This window comes from Gallus gallus, chromosome 10, assembly GCF_016699485.2.
Source record: "Gallus gallus isolate bGalGal1 chromosome 10, bGalGal1.mat.broiler.GRCg7b, whole genome shotgun sequence".
Classification (NCBI taxonomy): Eukaryota; Metazoa; Chordata; class Aves; order Galliformes; family Phasianidae; genus Gallus; species Gallus gallus.
In genome coordinates, this window is record NC_052541.1 from 20,367,696 (window position 1) to 20,388,494 (window position 20,799).

At 41.8% G+C, this 20,799-nt stretch overlaps 1 protein-coding gene and 1 long non-coding RNA gene across 2 annotated transcripts in view; one reads left to right on the plus strand and one right to left on the minus strand.

The window, feature by feature from the left end:
• Positions 1-15,766, plus strand: part of IQGAP3 (IQ motif containing GTPase activating protein 3) — a 50,498-nt gene extending 34,732 nt beyond the window's left edge. The window contains exons 27-38 of the mRNA XM_413959.8: positions 41-181; positions 273-357; positions 2,569-2,801; positions 3,591-3,723; positions 4,055-4,157; positions 5,499-5,634; positions 7,391-7,478; positions 7,890-8,102; positions 9,203-9,369; positions 10,648-10,770; positions 11,480-11,588; positions 13,483-15,766. Of these exons, the coding sequence (XP_413959.4) occupies positions 41-181; positions 273-357; positions 2,569-2,801; positions 3,591-3,723; positions 4,055-4,157; positions 5,499-5,634; positions 7,391-7,478; positions 7,890-8,102; positions 9,203-9,369; positions 10,648-10,770; positions 11,480-11,588; positions 13,483-13,596 (1,645 nt within the window). The 3' untranslated portion in view covers positions 13,597-15,766. The remainder of the gene's footprint in view (positions 1-40; positions 182-272; positions 358-2,568; positions 2,802-3,590; positions 3,724-4,054; positions 4,158-5,498; positions 5,635-7,390; positions 7,479-7,889; positions 8,103-9,202; positions 9,370-10,647; positions 10,771-11,479; positions 11,589-13,482) is intronic.
• Positions 14,185-18,732, minus strand: LOC107054220. Its single transcript, XR_001468284.4, has 2 exons — positions 18,565-18,732; positions 14,185-16,983 (listed from the first exon to the last, which is right to left on the minus strand). It is a non-coding gene; the product is annotated as an uncharacterized LOC107054220 (long non-coding RNA).
• Positions 18,733-20,799: the final 2,067 nt, after the last annotated feature.

Consider the following 20,799-nt stretch of genomic DNA (forward strand, 5'->3'; position numbering starts at 1 on the left):
CTGAGGAGTACTCACCTTCACATTTGACTCTTTCAAATAGCAAATTGCCGTATGATGTTACACCTGAACAAGCTCTAAATCACGAAGAGGTGAGGACACGCCTGGATGCCTCAATCAGAAATATGAAGACAGTGACAGACAAGTTCCTGTCTGCCATTGTTAGTTCAGTCGACAAAATCCCGTAAGTCTGCTGTGTCACTGCATTATCCTGTGGAAGTTAATGGTGGGTTCATCCTTGAGGAATTCTCACTTGCCTTTTATTTCCTTCGAAGTTACGGAATGCGTTTCATCGCCAAGGTACTGAAAGACTCCCTGCATGACAAGTTTCCTGATGCTGGCGAGGATGAACTTCTGAAGGTGAGGAGCTGAACAGCTCTGTGGATAATTGTCAGCCACGCTGACTGCAGCAAATGCATATCAGTATTCTTTGTTGGCTGTACATGTGCAGAGAAGTCTAAGTAGTGTTTGTATGCAGGTTATTTGTTGTTATGAGTATAAAGTACTTTGCGTTGTGCTTTGGATTGCTAGATTCATGTATTTCAAATGAGATGTAATACAACGTTCAGAATAAGTCATCCTGTTGCTTCTCCTTTTGCTTTTAGTATCTTGGGCATCGTGCCCTCTATGTTTCTTGACTTTGGGATACTCTTGCTGCTGGATAGTAGACCTTGGTTTTGCTGGTACGATCTGAGTCATTTGCTCTTCTCTTAAAGAGACAGTGTCAAGTTAAAAGGTCTATATGTAAAATTCTGATATTTTCACTTCCCTTACAGTAGCCTAGGGTATTACAGTAGCCACAACCAAGTATACGGTGTCATTTTTCATGATTTCTAGACAGTTTTGTATTGTACATTTCAGTACACATGGAGAACTAAAAGGATTTTAATAGTAGATGCTTCCAAATATCATAGCCTTGTGGCTTTCATTGAAATTGTCCTGGCTGCTTTTTATTTTAAGGGTCTTTATGTTTGTGGACGCTCTGCTTATTAATAAAAAAAAGATTGGATCTTACAATACTTGACACAGTCTCTTTAAGCTTCTCTGTCTCTGCTTCATTACAAAGTAATTACCAATCTGAATGCTGTTTTCTTCTCTCTTCTAGTTCTGTGCTTTCCCATTCTGAGGCATCGATTCTTTCTATGCAGGTGAATTGATTTTTTTCCATCTGTAAATTTAGGTGGAAAACTGCAGTTTTCATTAATCTTTGTGGAAGCAGTGTAATGGTCCACGCCAAGCTCAGAACTGCAGCTGTGTGCAGTGACTGCCTGTAGATTTATTAGGACCTAAAAGTACTGATACAATGTACTATTCTTGTCTACCTACTGCAAGTTTTACTATTATTAATATGGTTTCTCTCACAAATGTATTTCCTGCGACTGGTAGTGAACTGTTTTGACTGTTGTGATCACATGACATAGTCTGGGATAGTACTGCAGGAGCTTGCATGAAACAATTATCAAAACCATGACCTCTCTGGAAGCGTTTAGTTTCTGGGAAAATTTCTTTCTGTTTTCACCCATTTCTTCACACCTCTGATCTCTTCTGTGCATTCAGATCACATGGGAGGCAGGAGAAGCCAAGGTTCTGTGACTTGGCTCTCTGCAAATTTATGTGAAACATCAGAAAATACTTAAGTATGTGGTGTGGGAACGTTTGCTGTATGTCAGCATGCTGGGCTAATTCTTTTTTTGTTGCTGGAATTACTGCAGGCAAAATATCAAATACAGGTTAGAAGTATGTGTGTGAGCATGTGGATAACATGATGTCTTTATCTCTGGTGCCTCAGAGTTTATTGCTGCTCACTTAGCTAGGTAAATTGGGCTGTCTTTGAAACGTCAAATACCACTCATTTTCTGTACTTCTGAGTTTCTTACCTCTGGATTAAATGGTTTCTGAGTTGCTCTCAGTTGTTTCTAATTGGGATCGTAGCTAAAAATGTTGCTGATTTATCAAGGAGTTATTCTGAAAGAGAAAAGGGCTTTGGAAAAGGGGCAGAAAGCAGCTGCTGTTTTCTCAGTTTAGCTCCTTGATTCGCCATGCTTCACCATTCTTGCTTTGTTGGAGCTGGTGGTCAATTCTGTACACTTGTGTTAAGAATTAGCTCATATCCCTTAATGAGACTGCAGTACCAGGTTTCTCTATACTGTAGTTGTTCTGCCTTTTGTTAGACTAAATTATGCTTAGTTCTCATAGTAGTTTTTATGTTCATGTGAGTAATTCTTTGGTAACTTTTAATATTACTTGTCTATATATATTTATAAGGTAAATTTGAAAATCTTTATGCATAGGAATATCTGCAGTTGTGTTGTCCTGGATCTAGTAGTGCTCAGTCTTAGGGTTTTTGTGTTGACAGGTTGTATATTTATTTATATTTAGCTTAATGCTATGGATTCTTTGGGATAGCATGTATTGCATATGGCAGCACAGTAGACCCTGAATCTTGAACGGGGCCTACAGTTCACAGGAAAGTAATTTGTCAGAACTTACTCAGCAGTTTCAGTAAAACTCTGTAGAGGCCTGTACCACTGTTCTCTCATGTGTTTTTTTTTTCTCTCAAACTTTTCCTAGATTGTTGGCAACTTACTCTATTATCGCTACATGAATCCAGCCATTGTTGCACCGGATGCATTTGACATAATTGATCTTTCAGCTGGCGGTCAGCTGACCACAGATCAACGAAGAAACCTTGGTTCTATTGCAAAGATGCTGCAGCATGCTGCGTCCAATAAGATGTTCATGGGAGACAATGCACATCTAAGCATCATTAATGAATACTTGTCACAGTCATACCAGAAATTCAGGTAGAAGACTTCAGCTGATTATGTTGAGAAGTTTGGCAGAGGATAATGTTGCAAACAAAAAGGAATGATGAATTTTAAATAAGACAAATTCCATCTGTCAAATAGGAAGTCTGTTGAAAAATAAGAGATTGCACTTCAGGCCTCCATAAGCATTGATAATAATGGCATATAAAATATGTACCTGGAATTTATGAACTCTATATAGTACATTAATGAGCTGGTCAAAACACTTGGTTTTGCATACAAGTCTCCAGAGGAAAGGTGGTTTTTCTGTGTGTTTATTATGATATTCTGACCATTTAAAAACTAGAGTGGGCATGCGTTCTTTCCTATATGAACTCTAGTTCTCCGTATGAAGATTAGATGACACTTTGGAATAAAACAGACTGAAATTTTAGTTGTTTGTATAACTCTAGAATGAAGAGCTTATTTATATATTTCATCTTTTGGAAGAAAGAAAACTGGAAATGGCTGAGAGTGAGGATTATTTTTGCAGCTAAGACAGGAGGGTGGATGCACAAGGTCATTCAGTCCATAGACTTGTCCTGCTGATGTTTACAATGAGCTAATGCCAATATGGCCAGTAATAATAACTGAATCTTCTAGATTACTTTTGATGTGATAAGCTATAGTTTGTCCAATGGTAGCATGCTTGGGTACCATAGTTTAAAGAAGAGTAACTTTGCTTGGGATTATCATGGGGAGCTGACACTCCTGATAGACCCTGTGGCTCATGGAGGTGCGCTGATTTACCTTTTTGTCCTTTTTGTCCTTTTTTCTTTTTTTAAGACGCTTTTTTCAGGTTGCTTGTGAGGTTCCTGAATTGCAGGATAAATTCAATATTGATGAATATTCTGACTTGGTGACTCTCACTAAACCAGTTATTTATATTTCTATTGGTGAAATCATCAATACGCACACTGTAAGTATATACATCAGTCACAGTTGCTCCTTCTTAAGCAGTCTTTACACAGAAAATGCCGGTTCTGTTGAAACCAGAAGTAACCAAATCTAAAAGTGAAAGTTTTCATTTGACCGTAGAGTGCAAGAGCTTGTAAGTTTTTAAAGTTTACTGATTTGCTTTTGTTTTAAGCTTATTTTGGTAGTGTCTGAGTATATGCTAATGGTACAACTTTGAGCCGTGATTATTGCAGTTTTGGAGGAAGTTAAGGTACTAGCATTAAGTAATATAATTTCACTGTGTAGAAAAGGATATATGATTAACAGCACAGTTTATTTTTCTGTTCATCTAGCTGCTCTTAGACCATCAAGATGCAATTGCTCCTGAGCATAATGATCCAATTCATGAATTGCTGGATGATCTTGGAGAAGTTCCTTCAATTGAGTCCTTAATAGGTGATCTGTTTTACTTCAGAATTATGTAGTATAACCTTTGATTTGAAGTGTAGTGAAGAAACTATCAAGGAATAATCAATGGTCACTTGGAAGTTTGTGCTCTAAAAAAGGAGTGTATTTGTTCCAGTTTATTCTTCTGACTGTAGATCTTGCCCTGTGGAAGAAAATATGCCTGGCTTCTTTCTTTTCTTGTCTCCAAACGTCTCTGGTCATGCCATTCCTGTTCCTAGAAGATGAACAGAGATTTTGAAATGCGTCTTTGTTCCTTCATGTTGAAGCCATTTCTTTGTGCTTCCCAGCATATTTGCAAAGGTTTATCTGCTGTCTTGAGATCTGTGTTCCTTTAAGAGTTTAGTACTAAGTATATTAAGCGACGTGTCTCACAGGAGAAGTACAGTTTTTGGCATATGGACAGTTAACCTTTTTTCCCTCCTTTTGAGTGTATCCATTAGTGAATATCTGGCAAAGGAACAATAAGGACAGGAAAGAAAATATTTTTCTTTTTTTGAGTTGGAGGGAGGAAGGATGTAGCTTCACGGGACATCTTCTAGGATCTAAGCCGAAGTTTAGTGCTTCACCATATAAAAAATGGAAAAGTGGCACAAGCCTGTTTCTCCTTGGTTTCTGTATTACAGCTGTTGCAAGTGTGGCATCTAGTCTATAGGTCTTTGGGGGATGGGTGGACACAGCTTTCAAGAGAATGCTTAGACATTAAAATAGTTACCTTGAAGTTGCTTCTTAAGAAAAGTTAGAACTTTTTAAAGGAATGATTGCTGGCATGTTTTCGAAGTGCACACAAAGAACAAAGTGTTATGTGAGAGAACCTAACAACTGTGCAGATGAGAATTCAGCTATAGTTGGAACAAGAGAAATTCTTTTTTGACAGGATGGCTTTGCTATAAGAATTACAAGCTTGGTCACTAAGAGGGGCTTTAGTTTTAGATGGGAAAATTCATTCTGTTGAGAGCATGGACAGAACGGCACACCAATACGTTACTTTATCAAGTATTATGGGCAGGCCAGTTTCTCTTCGTGACAGAGTAAGATGTTGAGGAAGGTGTGGAATACACATAAATCCTTAAGGTATATAAACTAGAGATGATGTGGTGCCTTTCTAGTATGTGAATAGTCTCTCAACTTTTGAGGGGGGGGGGGGGGAGGAAGAGGTCCAGTATATTTGAGAGGATGATTTTAAAAGCTCTTACTGGCATATGAGAAATTTGACAGTAAATGGTGGAGTTTTTCTGTAGTCTGTTACATAGGAGGAAAAAATACAGAGCTGTAGCAGTCAAGAATGTAAAGAATATGAGGTAATCTATAAAATCTTTTTCCACTTGACAGGGGAAGGGTCTGGCAGCATTAATGACCCGAACAGGGAGATGCTAGCAAAGACGGAGGTTTCTCTCACGCTCACTAATAAATTTGATGTTCCTGGTGATGAAAATGCAGAGATGGATGCTAGGACAATTCTGCTGAAGTAAGTGAGAGATAAACTACCTGGTGTATTTCTTAAGAGGGAGAGTAGAGCCTGGATTTTCACGCTGTTCTGTTTGTGAAAGTAAGAGAACTGAAGTTTAAATTAAGCAAAGGTGGTACCGTGACTCAAAATATACTGAGGTTGTAGCTATTTCTTTTAAATGCTGCAGCTGTTGAATTTGTTCTTACTAGTTCTTTGTCACTGAAGAATTTGTCACTCTTTAAAAGTGTATCTGTGATGAAAAGAAAATATTCCCATTGTGAACAAGTCTGACAGCAGCAGTTAGATTTACTTCCGTATGAATGATTTGTTAGGATTATTGTAAATAACCTGTAGCATTCATCACAATTTAGTTTTAACTCTGAAGTCTATTGATGTAAAATTAAGATGCAGTCCTATTTGTGTTGCCTAAACGATGCCCTGTGCAAATACTTCCAAGTGAATATGTGCAACATGAGGAAATCCCATGAGTAACAGCGTCTAGCGAATGTGATGGCGTACTGCTAAAAATTGCTAGCTCTTAGAAAGTCAGCTGATTTATTTAGCCTTTGAGCACAATGTGTCTGTATCCTGTTAGTGAAGCAGGAGACAAGGATGGTAATTTATGATACTCTCCCTGTAGCTTTTTCCCTGTTGTGGGAAATACCTCCCGATACCAACCTTTCCTTGGTTCACGATGCACTTCTGTTCCCTCTGCACTCTATGTCCCCCACACTTGACTGAGATAAGTAGCTCTTTGGGTAATGGAGGTGTTAGTCCTGATGGAATGAGAGCAGCGGACAGTTGGTGATTTTGTTGTCAGGCTCTTTTTGTCTGGGAGAACTTAGTACTAATACTGACTCTTCGCCAGTGTTAAGCAAGTCCCAGTTGCTGGGATGTATAGAGCAGCTACCTGACGTTGTTACATATTCACATGCTCTGATGCCAGGTAGTTTAGCTGAGATTTCATGAGGTCAGCTTACGCTTGGCCTAGATGGAGCAATGATCTCTCAGAAGAAAACTGTATATCTAAAAATATTTTTACATTAACGGAGTTGCTTGAAATATATGCCAGTATTACCCTACCCGCCAGAAGAAGGTGACACTGATTTCAAAAGCATTTAACAGATGTACCTGAAATCATCTAAGATGTGGATGGTAAGGAAGGTGTTGATGCAGTTTATTATGTCAGAAATAATTCTAGCTTGATTGCAGTGTATTGAAGGCATTCTTTGGTGTTGTCATCTGGCTCAGAGCACGGTTGCCTCAGACGGGGCATTGGCTGTGTGGTTAAGCCACAGATCTTGTCATTAGGTCGGAAGCAGATACCTACTTTGGCTAAGTTAGTGTACATGTAAAAAAGTGGTTCGCTTCATTTGTTTATTTTTTAACACCTATTAAAAAGCATTGAAGTGCACTTTGAATGGATAACATTAGACTCGTTGTGGCTGCATGAAACTGCTGTTGCTGCTAAATGCTTTATCTTTTACCTCAAAATTTGCAGCTTCAGTGGACCAGGTGGTAGTGCTGAGATGGCCTTAAAATATACAGAGGAAGAGTTCTAGCTTTTTGAGGTGTTAGGGAGCAGTGGTGTGCACTGTGTAGATGAGTCTTTTAGGGAATTGGTTTCTAATAAAACGGTGCCAAAAAAAGTAGATTAGTTCTTGGAGTTTTGGTCTCAACTACAATCAATAACACTGCTATTATTGCAGAATAGCAATACTGAAGGTCTCTTGGCTTAAATTTTTACCTCCTATTCTCCATGGTTTTTCTGCAGCACAAAACGTTTAATTGTTGATGTGATCCGCTTCCAACCTGGGGAGACGCTGACCGAAATCTTGGACACTCCAGCTACTTCAGAGCAAGTATGCAGGATTTTTTTTCCGTGTTCTTTTAGACTGAGAATTTGTTGTTTATCTACGTGCATGTGGGTATACTTGGGAATCTGCATTATAGCAAAGCTGTCTCCACTGGTTTTGGAGCTGCATGTCACAAAAATGACAGGGGGATATAATGGAAATAAATAGTGCGTGTGAATTGAACTCTTTTGATAGCTATTAGAAAATACCTTTGTAGATGACTGTTTTAAACAGTAGGTAGGCATCTGCCTGTTCTTGTACATGGAATATGTTCACCCAGTGTATTCATAAGTCTGAAATGACTGAGCAAAATTCTGTGTCCTGTTATGCTGGAGGTCAGATGTCTTGTTCTAGTTCTTTATCATCTCAAAACTGATCAGTTTATGAACTTGTAATTTTCTTGCTGTCTTTTTCTAGGAAGCAGAGCATCAAAGAGCTATGCAGAAACGGGCCATTCGTGATGCTAAAACTCCTGATAAGATGAAAAAATCTGTGTCTGTAAAGGAAGATGGCAACTTAAATCTTCAGGGTAAAAAAGAGAAAATCAAGACAGGCCTGAAGAAGCTGACAGAATTAGGGATAGTGAATGCAAAAAATAAATACCAGGAACTAATCAATGACATTGCAAAGGTACGCCAATTAGTGGTTTCCTAGTAGTTACAGAGGAGGTTTTTTTTGTTTGTTTTTTAGGCTTGCAGTTTTGTGAAACTGGTTTGAGTTTTCAGGAGTAAGTTTTGCTGTACTTAGATATATGAAATACATAACTTGCTTCCTCATCTTTGCATTTGGAAAGTCTCTTATTTTTATGGGAAATTTGTGTTTTCACAAATTATTCTGTTGCCAGAATCTCAGGCACCATAAGTATTAGACATTGGAGGAAATCCCTGATGTGTAATCTCTTTTCTCAGTCCTTTTGCTAGTATAAATAGTGCCTCTACCATCTCATTTTCATATGGAAGTTTAGTCTTAAGTTTAGTCTCTAAGTTTAGTCACTTAAGGAAAAATCAAGCATTGTTTTTATTTAAATACACTCACTCATTCAAGAATAACTGAAATACTTAAGGGAGGACCTAAGAAAAACTTAAGCAAGTAATATAATACCATTGCATGTTGAAATGCTTCATCAATGTAGCATATCATACATTTGCCAAAGTAAGACATGGGAAAAGATTATGTGTATGCAGTGAATGAATTACCACTTTCAGAGGTGAGATTAAAACTGATCATTTGGTCATTAATAAACATCAGAAGTGAAAATGACTTGAATGTTCCATATTTTTTGTTCAGTAATTAATATAGCACATTTAAAAATGGCTGACTAGCAAAGACAGACTGTCATGTTTATGCATTTTTATGGCTATAGCTCTTGATTTTTAAGGTACTCCTCCTACCCAGTGAAAGCAAAAATTGCTGTCTTCATTAAATCACATATTGATAGTGTCCACTCTAGCCACTCTGATTATGACTACACTGAAGCTTGAGAAAGTAGCAGAACATTTAAATGAACTACTGTGTGGAGTTGATTAGGTCCGAAAGCAGTCAACGCAGAAGTGATGGCACTTAAACTGGGGCAGGTGTGACTGAGGAATCTTAATACAGCTTGTGGCCTGAAGCAAGGCTAAGCACAATTGAACCTCTGAATGCTTCTCAGTCTATCTCTGTTCTCTGGGCTTGAGCAGCCAGAGATCTTCAATAACCAGTAGGTCTCTGCGTGTCTTACTCTGCTGTAGGATATCCGGAATCAGCGTAGATACCGTCAGAGAAGAAAGGCAGAGCTGGTGAAGCTGCAGCAGACATACAGTGCCTTGAACTCCAAAGCTACCTTTTATGGGGAACAAGTTGATTATTACAAAAGCTACATCAAAACCTGCTTGGATAACCTGGCCAGCAAGGGCAAGTAAGTATCTCCAAACTGTGCTGTGACCCTAGAAAGAAATGCTCGTTTCAGAAAAAATGTGTAGGTCATTGCTAAGAAATTGTAATCCCATCTGTACAAAGCTAAGGGAGAGCGTGGCCCCTGAAGGTCAGGAAGACATAGTTAAAGGAATTTTGGTCCTTTTGAGAGAAAGGAATGTAGAGAGACCAGAGATAATGGTTGGGTTGCTCTGGTAATTTTCACGCTGCTGGAAAAGTCCCTCCCATCTTTCTTTCTTGGAGCAGAGAATGAAAGCATCCTTTTAACTTACAATGACAGCACTGATCGTGGTTTGTCCTCTTTGTCCCGGAGGGAGTGTGTACAGTGGAAGACAGTTCAGGTTTTCCTGTAGGAAAAGCTATGTCTTTCCACCCCAAGTTTCTTTCTTCTCTTTACCTTGGCAGGCAGCACAGCACCGTCCTCAGTAGCCTTAGAAAATTTTTCAACATAACTGGGTTTGTTTTCCCTGTTTCATTTTTAATCAGAACATACTGTGAAAATAGCTTTCTGTTCTGGAGAAATTCCAGAGTTAGGTTTGTATGCTTGTGGCTTGTTGAAAAGAGTGAAGTGCAAATATGGGAAAAAGGGAAATGTAGTAGGCATTAAGCCTGAAATTGCTGGCATCAGACATTCTGGTTTAAAATAGAGTCCAGCGTGTAAGGTAGTTTTGGTCTCTGTTTTCTCAAAGAGGCACACAGGAATTTTAACTCTAATACAGTGACGTAGGGTGGGCAACAGGGTAGCGATTAGTGAGACGGGCAAGAAGGGGAGCTGTAATGGCATCCCTTGGACACGTGATCTGTACGCTGAGTTTGAAGAGAAATGAAAAAGTCTGAATCTACCAGGACAACAGGCTGTACACAAATACACCTAATGCGTGCTATCTTGGATCATCTAAATAGTCGGTTGCTTTTTCAAATTCTGTTATGTGTCAAAGTAATTCTTAGGGGTCTGTTTTCAGAGTACCAGTAAAAACGATTTGTTAACCGTAAGAACTTTTGCCTAACTGTATTAGTAGTAGTGCTTTTTGTGAAGTACTGGTGTTTTTTTTTCTGTTTCTGTTGTATGAGTTGTTGGTAAATAGTAGGAAGTCAAAGATCTGATCTGAGCTACTGGTGCTGTGTAGATAAACTCTGTAGTAGAAATATCTGTTAGTTGAGCCATCTATTCTGGTTCTAGCCACTCACCCACATAGTATGAATTGTTTACTATATTTTGTTTGCTCTCTGTTTTGTTTTTTTAAATCCTTCTTCCTTCCAGAGTCTCTAAGAAGCCTCGAGAGATGAAAGGCAAAAATAGTAAAAAGATTTCTCTAAAATACACTGCAGCTCGACTTCATGAGAAGGGAGTGCTTTTAGAGATTGAGGACCTACAAGTTAACCAGTAAGTGTTGCTTAAAAACTCTTTAGAGCTAAATAGCTTTCCCAGAGAAAGGGAAATGTTGCATGCTGTTTTTGACTACTTAGGCTGGCACAGGGCTGATAAACCTCACAAACTGATTGTGTGCTGTTCTCTTATTTCTGGTTAAATGGGAGCAGATCTCTGGTAGATAAGTTTAATGGAATTTAAAGGCGATACCCTCTTTCTCCCCACACCCTCCCCAAAGCCTCTGTCACAGAAGGATTCCTCAAGTGAATCGCTACTGAGATTAGTAACTCTAAAGGCTAGCCTAAGCTTGTTCAGCTGCATTTTGCTGACCTTGAGTAATTGATCTATCTTTTGTACAGTATATAGAAGCTACTTGCTACTGAAATTTTTATTAGCATTGTTTACACTTAGTGGTTTGCACTAAGTGAAGTGGGGATGTCTAGGAGCAGAAGTAGACTGCTCCATGTATATCAATACATGGGCTAAATTACTGTATTTCCTATTGTGCTTGTGTGAAGACGTAACCTATCAGGTGTAAAACGTTAGGCTACATTGTTGTAGCCTACTATTCGTTATTCATTTTTCTCCCGAGTCTCAATCCAAATGAGGATATAGGATTAGAATTTAGGAATAGAAGTTTAGCTTTCATCTGATGTGTCCCTTCCCTGTGTCACTGGGAACTGCATGTTCATGAACTGTGGTTTTTAATTTCTTAAATTCACAGATTTAAAAATGTAATATTTGAAATCAGTCCAACAGAAGAAGTAGGAGATTTTGAGGTAAAAGCAAAGTTCATGGGGGTACAGATGGAAACCTTTATGTTACATTATCAGGTAAGAACAATCCTATTTAATAATGACAGCATACAGCATATGAGCTTCATGGGATGTATATGAACAGCAAATATCTCTTCTGCTTGCCAGACTCTTTATCAAAATACTAATTATATGTTTTCTGCCTGAACAGTGTGAAAATGGGGGGGGGGGGCATCTTTAAACTAAAAGAAGGTGGATTTAGATTAAATATTAGGAGGAAAATCTTCACCTAGAGGCGGTGAGGCCCTGGCACAGGCTGCCCGGAGAGGGGTGGGTGCCCCATCCCTGGAGGTGCCCAAGGCCAGGCTGAACAGAGTCCTGGGCAGCTGGAGCTGGTGGGGGTGGGGCTGCCAGGTGCTGGAGTCCCTTCCAACATCAGCCCATACTATGATTCTGTGAAAAGCTATCTTGACAACAGCAGATTTGTTGCAGACAAAACAGACCCAGTGCCAAGGGGGAACTGAGGCTAATTTGTTTCTTTACTAATGAAAGCTTCATGTCAGTCTGTGTCTTAGTTACATAAGTAAACACACACGTGTGTGCTTTTGGCAGCCTTTTGCTATGGTAGAGCTCAGTAGTCTGTGGCAGTAGTCAGCTGGGCTTGGGTCTGATGACTTCAGCTACTTGTCACCAGTATTCTTTCTGTGATATTGCACCTAGTGGTTTCTTTGGCTGTCTAGTTCTTATGACTCCTCAGCCTTTACTTAAATGAGTCTATTGAAACAGGCTTACAGACAAGTTTTCCCAAGTGATTCCCATTCTTCTTCCCACACCACTACTTTTATGTCTGGCATCTCTGTCCACGTGTGTGTCTGCCAAAAATTGGTCCCCAAGTATTGTTAGGGATGGTAATCGTGGATGTCCTTGGGGTATTGGAACAAATTGCATACATGTCTCTCTCTGCACAGAGACGTGTCTGGATTACAGTCTCTGACTGACTGCTGGGAGGGATAGCTGCCTTACACATCCCATACATCTGCTCTGGGAACTCCTGCAGTTCATTCCAATGCTGATCTGTGGGAGCTGGCCACGGACTTCTTGGTTCATGTGGCTACTTGAGGTTGCTTGGTTCTCAAGCATGTGTGGTAAAACCGCTATGAACAAACTGCCGCTGCTCATCCAAGTACAGTTAAAAAGTCTCATATTGCCAGAATTTTTATAGAAAATGGTAGAAACAGCTTTTTGATGTACATTCTGGTGCCAGGAGCAAGATTCAGATTTTGGAATACATGCAATATTCCTTGCAGTAGCACTACCTGAATGCTTTCTCCAAGATGCGCTGTTCTAGAGAGGAGATTATGGAAAGGAGTTAATTGCTGAGATGAATCAGTGCAGGGAGTCTTATGGCTTTGTCAGGTGCAGCACTGATGAGAAGAAAGTGTAACTAGAACTAGTGCCTCTGTAAATACAGGGGAAGCTGAACTGGCATCATATAATTAGTACTAATGGAGAAGTAGTTTCTTTCTGTGACATACATTGTCAGTGAGGTAGTTTAGAACAATGCAGTGATCTATGGCAGGTAGGTTTTTTAGAGAGCCATCCTGTGGAATGTTGTAATGTTTACATTATAGGATTAGGCAAATGGAAGAGAGATTTCTAAACATCACTGCTTTACATCTATTATGTGAATGACGAGCCTGGTATGGTCTAGAGCTGAAATTTGGCCTTCTATTTATGACTTTCTGTAATTTTTTTTTTTTAAGCACAGTTGAAGACATAAACATCTGGAAAGTCTTAGTGCAGCATATTTGTTCATGTGCTGTGAGTGGATCTTTAGCTCTCTCATCTTTCTAGCTTATGCTATGTATTTTTTGATAGATATTTCACAAAACCCCACCTTACTACAGTGTCTTGTATAAGTTTGTATACACTGTTGAAGATTCCTCACTCAAAAATGTTTTCTCTTTGGTAGGATCTTTTGCAGCTGCAGTATGAAGGTGTTGCAGTCATGAAGCTATTTGACAGAGCAAAAGTAAACGTCAATCTTCTGATCTTTCTTCTGAACAAGAAGTTTTATGGGAAGTAACTGACCTTTGCTGGCAAGTCTCTGAAAGGGGAGATAAATAGAAGCCTTGCATATATGACTTCTAATGACTTTGCTATGCATCAGTATATGCCCATGCCTTTCTGAAATATATCAAATGTGTTACAGTTGAGGCCTAAGAACTTCTTGTGAATTGGTAGTGCTGACTGACACTGCAGGGAGTTGCTTTCTTGTACCCTTGTGATGTTTATGTTCAACTTGATGCTGTAATAATTTACAGATGACCTCTTGTATAGAGGTACTATTGTATCCATTTATTAATGCTTAAGGATGGGGAGTGAAACTGAAAAATTCTTGGCAAGTTAGCTTTTAGCGTTGCTTGCAAAGGTTTTGAAAAGTAAAACTTTTTTTCCCCCTAGTTTTAGATCAATGTTCCATATATCTTTATCAGACTCAATAAATGTTAGGCTTACCTGCAGACTTGTCAAAAGAAGACAATTATCTTAAATAGGTTGGCTTTTAAAAAGTTTAATATTTTCTAGCTCTGTCAGACTCCTCATTTCATTTTATATGTAGTGGATTTTTCACCAGGGTGATTGTGCAAGCTGTTCTATATCTAGTAACAATGGAGAGAATCTTGAATAAATCCTACCCAAAATAAATTGTTTGCCCTGCCCCCTCCTTTTTTTCTTTTTCTTTCTGGTTTTTTTTTTTTGAGAAACATCTCTTAATTACAAATCTCATGTCATTTTTGCAGGGTTTTTTTTTGTTTAGATTACTGAGTTGTAGAACTGCCTTATATCTGAACTTAATACACTGTATTAGTTCATTGGCATAGATTTTTGCTAATGAAAGCCACTCATAGTATTTGAATTGGTTACATCCCTGAGGATAATTTTTCCATAATCCTTTAGTAAGTGTTTTCTAGTGTCTACTCTGCATGAAATGCATGTTACTGGCATGCACCAACATTAAAACATCATCTTATAAGATATTTTTATATCTTATAAGACATGTTAATGATGGTGCATGCTAATAAAATAACATTTTAATGTTAGGCCAGCACAATACAATAACAAAAATTCCTTTTCATAACATACTGTACCAAAAAAGATGTTTGCAGTGTGGGTCATCTGAAAGAGAGTGACCTCAGATTTTCACTGATATCTTAAGAAGTGATGTGAAATGAATTAAAGATCTTGCCTTGATTTTTTTAATTTTATCTAGCTGCATGTGAGTTTGCTGTATCATAGAGGGACTTAAGAATTGTGTTACTTTGATCTGGGGGTGATGAGAGTAATGGTAGAAAATTCTTAAATATTGTTAAGAAAATGCAGCTGTACTCTGCAAACTCTTGAGCTACAGAGATTAATCCCCTCTCCCTTTTAATTTTTTTTAATTGAAGACTTTTAATATTTTTCAGTGTCTGGCAGTCTTTAAACTACAACCCAGGTGGGATCAGGGAAAATGCAGTGAGGTGTTAGCAGTGGTCATACACTGATCAAGGAAAACATCCATAGCAGGTGATTTACAATACTTGTCTCATTACCTACACTTAATGACGAAAAGGATTTTGACAAAAATTGAAAACAAACAAAAAACGAGAGAACTATCTGAAGGAGGAGGAGTTTGTTCGGAGACGGAGCATTTTTTTTTAAAGGAAAAACTGTTAATAAAGACATCAGTCTCAGCACTAAGTTATATGTATTTTATAATTTATTGGTGACTTGGCTTTGCTTATTCCTGTATACCATTGTATTTACGATTGGAGCAGCTACAAGTAGAAGGTATGTCTTTTCTTGCTAGTAAAGTTTGCCTTTGTAACTCACATATAAGTAAACAGTCATTTGTGACGATGGATGTTTTGTGTGACCTTGACTGGAGGCAGCCCTGAACATATGCTAGGCCCTGGGTGCAGCGTGGCGGTGGTGGACAGACCCTATCCGCAGGAAATATGGTTCAGCAGCTTTATATTGCTGGTCTGTCACGAGCCAACCTACTGGAGGAGCTCTGGGTTGGGTCTCATTGTGAAGGGTTTGGGGCAGGAGGGTTGTTGTATTAGGCGCATGCGAGCTTCTCGGGTTGTGACGCGTTAGACCCTTCCCCTACTCTAGGAGGAGCTATGACGTGTACAATGTAGTAGGCGTACACGAAGGGCATAGAGTATATAAGTGTGTGTGAGATTCAATAAATCGCCATTTGCTGCTCGTCATATTGGTGTCACCACAGTGAATGGCCAAGCTGTGTCCCTTGGAGGAGGACGAATGGTAACCACTGAAACAGAGGGTCATGCTAAGGAATGCCCTGGAGAGGAGTGTGGGATGTGGGCTGTTCTGGGCTATGGTACATGTGTGGGGAGGGAGGAAGGTGGGACTTGGTGGTATTGAAACAGATCAGCTTAAATTGTTTTAACACCTCATTTTGGGCTTTAACATGGACTGCACAAGGCTGTGGGGCGATGAGCTGCGCACATACCTGTGTGTCCTGGATGTACACTATTCACTATCTTGATTATCTCTGTGGTGTATTCTACAGCCATTTTGTGCTGCTTTTATGCTTTGAGAATTTCCCAACTTCCCATCATGGTCCCACACTCTAAAGTCCCTCACCCATCCCATAGATTTTCAAGTGATGGTATGTTTAGCTATGTGAGGAAGTTCCTCTAATACCTTGTTAGGCAGTGTCATGCTATGGTATCGTTTCTCTTTGTCTTGAAGATTTTTTCTGTGACTTGACATCCTATTCACCTGGCTGTTCATACGAGATGCTCCATTTTATGCAAACTCTGAAGGTCAAACGCTCCAAACCCATTTAACAGCTTAAAGCAGGGGTGAAAAAAGGTATTTTATCTGTTATGTGTAGAATGGCAAATTGTGTTTATTGCAGAATCTGAGACATTAGTTCAGTTTGTAGAGGAATTTACCAGGAGTCAACTTTTTACTGGAACTTCTGAAACACAGAAAATTATATTTGAGCCTCAGAAAAATGAAGATAAAGTATTTCAGGTGTTTTAAAAAATGATGCTCAACTGTGTCTGTTTTAGTCTCAAGGTAACAAAAAACCTGTGGGTTCTAAGAAACTCAGACCTAACTCGTAATGATGGCTTATTCAAGGTGATATGGGATGAAAACCACACCTAGGCAAAGTGTAGGCTGGGTTTTCTAAATCTTAGGCTACAGTGTATTGGAGTCTTCCTTAAACTTTTTGTCAGAACAGAGTAGTTGTTCACAGAGACAGCTTTTGTGAATTTTCCCCATGCAGAATGTGTGCTAGTTCCCTCTGTTTTCAGGTGTGAGTTGTCAGGGATGTCAGATGACAAATAGCTGTTCAGATGCTCAGAGGTGAAAGTCAACATAATGTACTTGACGCTGTGCCAGATGCTCATTTCATTTTTATATCCAGATTCTATTCATGTAGTCACTCATCTGCCTATTAAAAAAAAAAAAAATAGCAATGGTTTACTGATTTCTGGATTCAGTTAGCAAAATGTAAAGTATTTTATGAAAAGAAACAGTCTGACAAGACACGTATCATAGACTGAAGAGTAGTTTCAGCAAACGTTTTCAGGCTTTCTGAAACATGTCTAATACAGCAAATAGCTTTCTCAGCAGCAATATGTATGTATTCCTGCCTCCTGCTCTCCCGTCCACTGTGGTTATGTTGATAGAGGCACTGGTCAGGAGAACCTAGCATCCAGTTCTTCCCCAACAGCAAAAACTGCATGCACAGCAAGCTGCAGCCTGCAAAACTGTGTTCACACCTTGACCGTGAAACTTCTGGCGCCAGTTTGGATCGGTGCTGTTCTTGAAACAGCAGGCTTTCACAGGAAGTTCGTAAATGGACCCAAGTTGCAGCAAATTATGCAGCTTTAATATTTTTAACTTCGTTCTTCAGGAACTACCTGATAGGCGTGGCATTTCATGGACACAAGTTCGCGAATGCGTATTGCACTTTTGAAACCCGCGCATGCTTACTGCAGTCTCAAAGCCAGCGCATGCGTACTGCCGCCTCCAAACGCGCACATGCGTACCGCTCTCTAATTGAACGCGCATGCGTACTGCCGTCTCGAGGTTGGCGCATGCGTACTGCAACTCCGGCACCCGCGCATGCGTTCAGTAGTCTAATAGTTTGCGCATGCGTAGTGCATTTCTAAAGCTCGCGCATGCGTACAGCCGTCTAACAGTTCGCGCATGGGTATTGCAATTTAGAAACCCGCGCATGCGTACTGCCGTCTCCACTCTCGCGCATGCGTACTGCAGTCTAATAGTAGGCGCATGCGTAGTGCATTTCTAAAGCTCGCGCATGCGTACAGCCGTCTAACAGTTCGCGCATAGGTATTGCAATTTTGAAACCCGCGCATGCGTACTGCTGTCTCGAATCTCGCGCATGCGTTCTACCGTCTCCACTCTCGCGCATGCGTACAGCAGTCTAATAGTAAGCGCATGCGTATTGCATTTCTGAAGTTCGCTCATGCGTACAGCCGTCTAACAGTTGGCGCATACGTATTGCAATTTTGAAACCCGCGCATGCGTACTGCTGTCCCGAAGCCACCACATGCGTACTGCCGTCTAATAGTTCGCGCATGCGTATTGCACTTTTGAAACTCGCGCATGTGTACTGCAGCCTAATAGTTCGCGCATGCGTACAGCCGTCTCGAATCTCGCGCACGCGTACTACCGTCTAATACGTCGCGAATGCGTATTGGACTTTTGAAATTCACGCATGCGTACTGCCGTCTCGAGGATCGCGCATGCATACTACCGTCCAACAGCTCGCACATGCGTATTGCACTTTTGAAACTAGCGCATGCGTACTGCTCTCTCGAAGCTCGCGCATGCGTACTGCCGTCTCGAGGTTCGCGCATGCGTACTGCCGTCGCAAAGCTAGCGCATCCGTATAGAACTTTTGAAACTCTCGCATGCGTACTGTGGTCTCAAAGCTATCGCATGCGTGTTAGCGTCACGAAACCCGCGCCTGCGTACTGCCGTCTCGACGCTCGCGGATACGTACTGCCGTCAATAATGTGGCTCATGCGTACTGCCGTCTCATTTCTCGCGCATACGTAGTAGTCTCGAGGCTCGTGCACGCATACGTACTACCGTCCCGAAGCTCGGGCATACGTACTGCAGACGCGAAGCTCGCGCATGCGTATTGCAGTCTCATAGTACGCGCATGCGTATTGCACGTTTCAAACTCCCGCATGCGCACTGCCGGCTCGAGGCTCGCGCATGCGTACTGCAGTCACGGAGCCCGCGCATGCGTACTGCCGACTCATAGATCGCGCGTGCGTATTGCACTTTGAAAACTCGCGCATGCGTACTGCCGAGATAACGTTCGCGCATGCGTACTGCCGTCCCGAAGCTCGCGCATGCGTACTGTCGCCTCGAGGCTTGTGCATGCGTACTGCCATGTCAAAGCTCGCGCATGCGTATTGCGGTCTCGAGGCTCGCGCATGCGTACTGCCGTCTGATAGTTCGCGCATGCGTACTGCAGTCTCAAAACTCGCATGAGTGGTAGCGTCTCGAAACTATCGCATGCGTGCTGCCATATCATAGTTCGCGCATGCGTATTGAACCTTTAAAAATTCGCTCATGCCTACTGCCGTCTCGAAGCTCCCGCATGCGTACTGCCGTCTCATAGCTCGCGCATGCGTACTGCACGTCCGGCAATCGCGCATGCGTACTGCACTCTCGGAAGTCGCGCATGCGTATTGCCGTCTCATAGCTCGCGCATGCGTACAGCCGTCTCGAGTTTCGCGCATGTATACTGCCGTCTCCTATTTTGCGCATGCGTATTGCACTTTTAAAACACGCGCCTGCGTACTGCAGTCTTGAACCTCCCGCATGCATGGTAAAGTCTCGAAACTCGCGCATGCGTACTGTCGCCTCCTATTTTGCGCATGCGTATTGCACTTTTGAAACTCGCGCATGCGTACTGCAGTCTCGAAGCCCGCGCATGCGTACTGCCGTGTGATAGTTCGCGCATGCGTATTAAACTTTTCAAACCCACGCATGCGTACTGCTTTCTCGCAGCTCGCGCATGCGTACTGCCGTCTGAGACCTCCCGCATGGGTATTGCTGTCTCGAGGTTCGCGCATGCGTACTGCACCTCCGGCACTCGCGCATGCGTATTACACTTTTGAAACTAGCGCATGCGTACTGCAGTCTCCAGCATCGCGCATGCGCACTGCCGTCCCGAAGCTCGCGCATGCGTACTGCCGTTTCATAGCTCGCGCATGAATATTGCACTTCGGAAACTCGCGCATGCGTACTGCCGTCCCGAACTTCGCGCATGCGTACTGCCGTTTCATAGCTCGCGCATACGTATTGCACTTCGGAAACTCGCGCATGCGTACGGCAGTCTCGGAGGTCGCACATGCGTACTGCCGTCTCGAAACTCGCGCAGGCGTCCTGCCGGCTCGCCCATGCGTACTGCAGCCTCGAAGCTCGCGCATGCGTATTTCGGTTCTGAAACCCGCGCATGCGTACTGCCGTCTCATCAGTCGCGCACGCGTACTGTCAAGAGGCTCGCGCATGCGTACCGCCGTGCCGAGACCGGCGCATGCGAATTGCCGTCCATAATGACGCGCACGCGTACTACCGTCTAGAAGCTAGCGCATGCATACTGCCGTTCATAATATCACACATGCGTACTGCCATCTCGGGGCTCGCGCATGCGTACTGCCGTCTACAACGTCGCACATGCGTACTACCGTCTCGCGGCTCGCGCATGCGTAGTGCCGTGTCGAAACCCACGCATGCGAACTGCCTTCCATTCTATCGCGCATACGTACTATCTTCTCGATGTTCGCGCATGCGTACTACCGTCTCGAGGCTCGCGCATGCGTACTGCCTTCCATGATGCCGCGCATGCGTACTGCCGTCTGCAATCTCGTGCATGCGTACTACCGCTTCGCGACTCGCGTATGCGTCCTGCCGTCTATTATGTCGCGCATGCGTACTGCCTTCCTTAATGTCGCGCATGCGTACTACCGTCTCGAAGCTCGCGCATGCGTACTGCCGTCTATAATGTTGCGCATGCCTACTGCCTTCCATAAAGTCGCGCATGCGTACTGCCGTCCATAATGTCGCGCATGCGTACTGCTGTCTCGCGATTCGCGCATCCGCACTGGCGTCTATAGTATCGCGCATGCGTACTGCCGTCTCGAAGACCGCGCATGCGTACTACCGTCGTTAATGTCGCGCATGCGTACTACCGTCCCAACGCTCGCGCATGCATACTGTC